The sequence below is a fragment of the Adiantum capillus-veneris genome, chromosome 20 (assembly GCF_014529385.1).
Source record: "Adiantum capillus-veneris isolate H3 chromosome 20, ASM1452938v2, whole genome shotgun sequence".
NCBI classification, from domain to species: Eukaryota; Viridiplantae; Streptophyta; class Polypodiopsida; order Polypodiales; family Pteridaceae; genus Adiantum; species Adiantum capillus-veneris.
In genome coordinates, this window is record NC_140950.1 from 145,348,798 (window position 1) to 145,355,801 (window position 7,004).

The window sequence follows — 7,004 nt, forward strand, 5'->3', positions numbered from 1 at the left end:
CCTGCATCTCTTTCAGTTCAGTTATTTTGAAGTATTAAAAGGTGTCGCTTCTGTTCTTTTTTGTTGGCACGTGGTGCCATCCCGTTACATGCTCTAGGGGGGTGACTTCCTTACAGAACGCCCAATAGTCCCATATCTACTTGGCATTCGTCATCACCTTCTCATGTATCAACACATTGTGTACAATCCAATATGAAATGGACCGCACTCCAGCATTAACATGAATTTATAAAGCCCCTTTGGCAAATCCAAATCCATCTTGATTTTCTTCATGATGCTAAACTGGGCAGTCATTTGCCACATGCTATAGTTGGTACCATCCAACTGTCACTCAAGTGGAAATGTCAATGGGCAGGTATCTTCTGATACCAACTGTCACTCAAGTGGAAATGTCAACGAGCAGGTATCTTCACCATCTTGTCATGCCATTTTTTGGGCTATATATGCGCCATGGATCAGGCATCTCTTTCTGCGTACATGTTTTAATCTTAGAGATATGGCATGTTCATATCACAAGTTATGAACTATATACCATAATTTAGACGTGCCGGTTTAACACCAAAATCTGAACTTGAATTTATAACAAGTTAAAGACATTGAAACCGCACATTTTACTAGTTATAGATTTTATATCGTGTCATTATTCTCCCCTGAACTTTATGGCACATAATAGCCCCATTTGACTAACAATACGATATTGCGATCATCTTTTAGCCGAATCAAACTCATGCTCCTTTCAGGTGAAAATATTTTCTACATGTGTGTTTTGACGTGAGCTTGTTTCTTATTTCAAATTTTACAATTTGTCATGTTACGAAGTGTAGATGCTTTTCCTGGGGATTGCAAAAGCACAAGCAAAAAATAATACAATTTGTAGCAGTTTTATTTTCTCTATGAGAAGGTTGTTACATATTTTAAGCTTCTGATTTAAGATTATTTTAATTATTGCAGATCTTGATTTTTTGTTCCACATGTTTTTCCTGGCACGATACTGCAAACTGCTTGAGGAGACATCATTCAGGGGTCGAACGGCAGATTTCTTCTACATGCTTTTTTTTGGTGGAACTCTTTTGACAGGAGTTGTTCTTCTTGGTGGAATGTTTCAATTAGTGTCCGAGTCCTTGGCAAGAATACTGTTCTTGAGCAACTCCCTCACTTTCATGATGGTAACCCTTAACACATCATTATTAGTTTAGTATTCGGGGTGTGTTTGAAGTAGTTCAATCATTATTTGATTAGTATTCTTATTATATTTGGTAATATTTCGCACCCCGCCGGGGGGGGGGGGGGGGGGGGGGGGGGGGGTTAACCAATGTGCTGCTGCGAATCAATCCTGGGTCTTTATGCACCCAATCTGATGTCGTTTATCATAAAGCCTGTATAATTGCTGGGAAATAAATGTATCTGCTGGTACTCATTTGCAGGTGTACGTTTGGAGTAAACGCAACCCACACGTACACATGAGTTTTCTTGGACTTTTTACTTTTACGGCGCCCTACTTGCCTTGGGTAAGCATGTTAAAATTTGGCTAGATTAAGGAATTTGGTCTTCTTTGAACTGCCCTTACTTCTGTGTTATTGGGCCTGCCGCATTAGATGTCTCATGGGTTAAAGCAAAATGGCATGGACCGTTTGGGCTAACAAAATTTCGGTGCTCATTTTCTGATTTTTCCTGATTTTTTTTCATGGAGGAAAATAATGTATTGGTTGTTTGTAAAAGTCTTAACATGCTCACTGATTAGCCTTGCAATCACTGCCACATTTTAAAGAGGGAGATTGAAAAGGTCACATTATGAGTACTCTCTTGTTTTGCAAATTAAGTTATGCAAGTGTACACTCTCTTCTTTCGCAAAATAAAGGGGGAGAGTTAAAGAGGAGTCCAGAATTTTAGCTAAGCCAAAAAAATTAGGCAGGCCTTGTGATTCTATCACTTTATTTGCTGGAAAAGCTACAATAACTTCAGTTTGGCTTGACTTCTGGTGTTGACTCTGCCTCGGTGCTGAGTGAGTCAAATTTGCGCTTGTTTGTTCTGTATACCTCTCTGATTTTCATGAAGCTTGTCCTTACAACATTTTTTCTATTAGATTCATTGAGGCAGACTCTTGCAATTTGTTAAAACGTCATATGCCAACTGTCAAAAAGGTTTTTTGGATGTGTGCCATATTCACTTCTGAGAGCTTGCTCAAGCAAGCTGAAGATCATGGATACTTCTAACCAATTTTTTTGGCTAATTAATGTTTCATTAATCAGCAACTTAAGCTACATGTCAATCAGGTGTCAGTATATGCTTGATTTGGAAATCAATCCTAAACCTTCACTAAATTAACACAGCTCTCTAGGTGATTTTTAGCTGATTTGTCACTGATCCTTTCTTGCCATTGCAGGTGCTCCTTGGCTTTTCGATTATTGTTGGGAGCAGTCCGTGGGTTGATCTTTTGGTATGAGCTTGCATGAATGCTACTATTGATAAGCTGATATTCTATTTACTAACCGTGAGCATGGTGTTGGGAATCGCAGGGCATGCTTGCGGGTCATGCTTACTATTTCTTAGAAGATGTATATCCTCTCATGACTGGCCGCCACTTCTTAAAGACACCTGCCTTTGTCAAGGCCCTTTTTCCAGAAGACACGGTGGTGGTCCCTAGACCAGCAAACGACAGGTGGGCTGTTGGAGTCGATGGTGATCGTAGAGAGGATGCCCAAAGAGCTTTTTGAAAGGCTAAATTTCAGCTTTCGAATGAGTGGAGCTGCAGCGAAGTTACAATTTGCACAAGGCTTGTCACTTCCGTGTTTGAATCTATCCGTGTGATACTTACTGCGGAAAATTGCTTTGGGAAGGTTTTCTTTTACTGGCGAGAGTTCACTCCCTTGTATGTGTGTAGTATATTACAAAACAGGCCTGTGTATCTTTTCTTAGGAGACCTGATTCTCTTTTTTGTGTGGGGGGGGAAGGGGCATGCTCAGAGTTACCAATGGAAGGGGTGTTATCAAATCTCTTAAGGTTTTTTTAGTGCAATGAGGCAGTATGTTATGAACTAGAGGCGAAGTCCTTGAATTTACTTAACATTCCATGCTTTATCAACATCCTGTTGTTTGTGCATGCCTGCGTGTACTTGCCACAGAGAGAGAGAGAGAGAGAGAGAGAGAGAGAGAGAGAGAGAGAGAGAGAGAGAGAGAGAGAGAGAGAGAGAGAGAGAGAGAAGAAAAGAAATGACGATGTTATTAATGTCTTCTAGAGGCTCAAGGATTGCAGAAATGTGCATCCAATTGAGAGTTCACATCGTGGTTGGCAGATGAATGTGTAGGGAGGCCTCCTGGTTGAAGATGAGGAGAAAGCAAGATCTAATGTGATCAAAAGCTGCGCACTCAAGTAGGGTGTGATGCTCAAACTTTTTGGGGGACATAACTTGAATAGTTGATGTGCTCCCCAACACCTTGGGCTGCATCGTAGAGAACGCGAGCTTCATCAAATGGAGGCGAGGGTGCTAATTGCACTCAATGGGGTAGGCTCAAGCATGTGAGGGCAGGTGTAGAGCAAAAGATGGTTTTGTAGTTGAGGGCAACATATTTGGTGTAATGTGTGAAGCGTAAGCCTCTAGATTTCTTCCAATGCTTGCTACATTGGCATTGTAAAAAAGTCTCATTCACTTCAAAGCCTGTCGAGGCATCATGAAGCAAGTGTACTGCAGCCCCATTCCCAAACCACTTCTTGATTAGTTGCATCTGTCTGGAACCTGCTTTTGTCCATCTCTTGGAATTATTTACTCGCTTATCATTTAATTCTTGAAAGACGATGTGAATTGTTTTTTCGCATCTCAACCATGTACATTTTGAGACTCTCCATACCCATAACCTCAATGGGAAGTGATCCCGACTCGAGAACCAAGAGCATGTACGATCTTTAGTTGACTTCAGGGAAGTTTGCAAGAAAATGCTTTTGGACGTTCTCAAACTCTTTCCTATCGGACTTAAGAGATGTTACTATCCCTTCTACTCCATGAAGAAGCATTGGTATCACCTAAGTTGTCAAAGAGATATTTCTTGAGAACCCAACATTTAACCTCTCTTGCATTGCACATGGTCTCAAATGCATAGTAGGCTCTCTTTTTGGCTTTCAATCTCTCTTGCATTGCACACGGTTTTGTTTTGGCTTTCAAGCATTGTCTACTGCATTTATTCCACTTATGATTGGCCGGAACCTCAAGGCCAAGGTACTTGGAACACCTCACCATTGCAAGGAGCTATTGATATCTTTCCAGGGAGAAGTTTTGGGGACACATGGAGGAATTTCAAGTGCCAAGAGACCATGTGCGTGGAATTTCTCATATTTAAGAGAAGGTGATATGTTGAGTGTATATGGGAGGGAATTTTAGAATTTTTCATGAGCACCTTTGGTTTCAATATGGATGTTGACTTTTACCGATTCTCTTTGGGCTACTCATTGATGGATTGGAACACATAGTACTTGAGGTAATGCAACAAGGAGGCTTTTGACGAGGAATGCATGATCATGCTTCTGACGAGGAATGCAAGCACCGTTGGTGTTAAACAAGGATGTCGACTTTCACCAACTCCCTTTGGGCTACTCATTGATGGATTGAGACACATTGTAGAGTTTATGCAACAAGAAGCCATTGATGAGGAATGTAATGATCATGTTTTTGTACATGCGGATAATGTAGGGCTTTTGGCTCATCGTTAAGAAGATGCACAATAGCTTATGATTGTCTTGGAAAACTCTTTCTTGAATAGTGGAGTGATTGTGAATAGCTCCAAAACATTGGTTATGCTTGCAAAAACTCTCAAACAAAGAGAAGCCATGAATTGTGGATGGATGGAGAGAGAGAGAGAGAGAGAGAGAGAGAGAGAGAGAGAGAGAGGTTTATTTACGTTTGCAATAGACCTAAAAGACCTATGAGACCATAGAATTATGCCATCATTATCGACCCAAATGTTCAGTACAAAAGACTAAGCAAAATGCTAAAACTTCAACCAAATAAGGGAACCAACCCATTGAGTTGGTGGCTTATCTCACGAAGCTTCATCTCTAGAGTATGTTGCCAATGTATGTGCCATCACATAAACAATCTCATGGGTCGCTGCATCGTGACCTCCTTTGTGAAGTATCTTGTAGGAGCTACTTATGCATCTCCGGGAATGGTAAATGTATTGTTGAAGTGATCTACATGAGGGTTTTGGGTGTCGAGATCTGAAATCTCAGCCGCTCTACCTAGGAGAGTCCCATGTATTGAAAAGTGACGTGTCTTCATGTTATGTTCAGGAGTGTTGCTTTAGCAGATTGTTCTCTGGCTCTAAGTTAGATAGTTGGCATACACATTGTTTTAGAGGTACCAATGTACATTTTTACGAGTCTCTATGGGAGGGTGTACAAAGCTGTTGTATGCACATTGAAGACCGTGCAAGAGATATTAATTCATAATCCTATTGATTTATGAACATGTGAATACAAATGATGATGCATCCAAAGAATACTAAAAGTATGTCAATTTGTCTATACTAAAGCCATGCAATTGAAACCAAAAGTTGACATCTATGCATACCAATATCTAGAGTCTTACCACATGCCTAGGGATCATATCGCATAACAAAAAGTTGGAAACTTCCACAAGCCATATATGTAAGATATTTATCTAGTAAGTGCTTAAGCCACAAATTTTGTAGCTCTTAATTAAATTCTAACGACCTCATGTGCCAATGCCACAAAATGTAAGTTTTCGTCTACTTAAATGATTTCTCACTAGATTTATTCTAGAAAGAGAAAATAAGATGGAGTGGAAGGGCTAGGGTTAATATTGCGATAGAAAGGTGCATCACTGAACCTTATGGTTCCAAAAGGTTGACGCTGCCTGCACAAAAGCTTAGGAAATTGTGTAATGGTTTGTACGCATTTTTACTGGACCAAAATGACCATTAGAGAGAGAAAGCACATGTCGAGGACAATGATGCATGAAAGGAATTGCACTCATGGCTAAAGAAGTGCCAAAAGATGAATGCCACTTTATAAGTGCATGGAAAAGTTTCCTAAGATCTCACAAGAATTTTACGAGACTCAAAACGACAATATAGGGTTTAGGTGGGTGGGAATAGGAGGCAAATTGGGTAGAAGGGCATGCTGATGAGCATGAGGGTTTAAAATATTTATATGCCCCTTCAAAAATGCCAAAAGAGGCAAAATACACACATTCATACTCTCATACTTTGGACTCTTTGAGCTTCTCTTAAAAATCTAAAGTTATTATTTCTAAAAAGGGAGGAAAAACTAGTCCACTAAATCAGGCACGACTCACTCATCCAAGGTCAGATTGCAAAAGTCTTTTAAATCAAAACTTAGCTCTTTTAAAGATCTACAACTTTGTAGAGGAAGTGGAAAGCTAATTTGGAGATTACAGAGGTCATTTGATTGAAGACACTGTATCAAATTCCAAGAACCTCCACTAGTATTCCATATACTACTATGCTATGGAGCTTCTTCTTCTGACCAAAATCCTAAGGATTCCACTCATTTTATATGCAATACAATTGTATTGATTATTTATTGATGCTTTGAAGACGAGGAAAATGATATATGATGATCAAGGAAGCTGCTAAGTTGATTGGGTCATGGAGATCTTCGTCTCCATGGTCCTATTTATACTCAAGCTTCTCAAAAGCAAAAGTTTGTTGCCGGCAAGTATAGGTGCAATGCCTAATTCAAAAAAAGAAAATGATTGGGTTCATCCTAAAATTCCCAAAGCTCGTAATAGGGTATGTTACTGGCAGAAGTTGGCATGGAGAGCTCATGGTGGGTCATCTCAAAAGTACTGTGCCAAGTTGGCAAAAAGACAATATGGTCCTTCCAAGGTTCGAGGCTGATCATTGACAACTTACAATCTTAAGTTTCCTGCATTTCAGCCAAGATGATGCAATGTTCCATGAACGTTTATTAAAAGCCTTTATGGTTAAATCCCTTTAAGGTTCAATAGCAAATTCTCCTTTGAAATAGAA

At 39.8% G+C, this 7,004-nt stretch overlaps 1 protein-coding gene across 1 annotated transcript in view; it reads left to right on the forward strand.

The window, feature by feature from the left end:
- The window catches only part of LOC147433366 (derlin-2-like), a 36,489-nt gene extending 33,556 nt beyond the window's left edge, over window positions 1-2,933 (forward strand). The window contains exons 3-6 of the mRNA XM_086492954.1: window positions 952-1,166; window positions 1,425-1,508; window positions 2,384-2,437; window positions 2,517-2,933. Of these exons, the coding sequence (XP_086349080.1) occupies window positions 952-1,166; window positions 1,425-1,508; window positions 2,384-2,437; window positions 2,517-2,714 (551 nt within the window). The 3' untranslated portion in view covers window positions 2,715-2,933. The remainder of the gene's footprint in view (window positions 1-951; window positions 1,167-1,424; window positions 1,509-2,383; window positions 2,438-2,516) is intronic.
- Window positions 2,934-7,004: the final 4,071 nt, after the last annotated feature.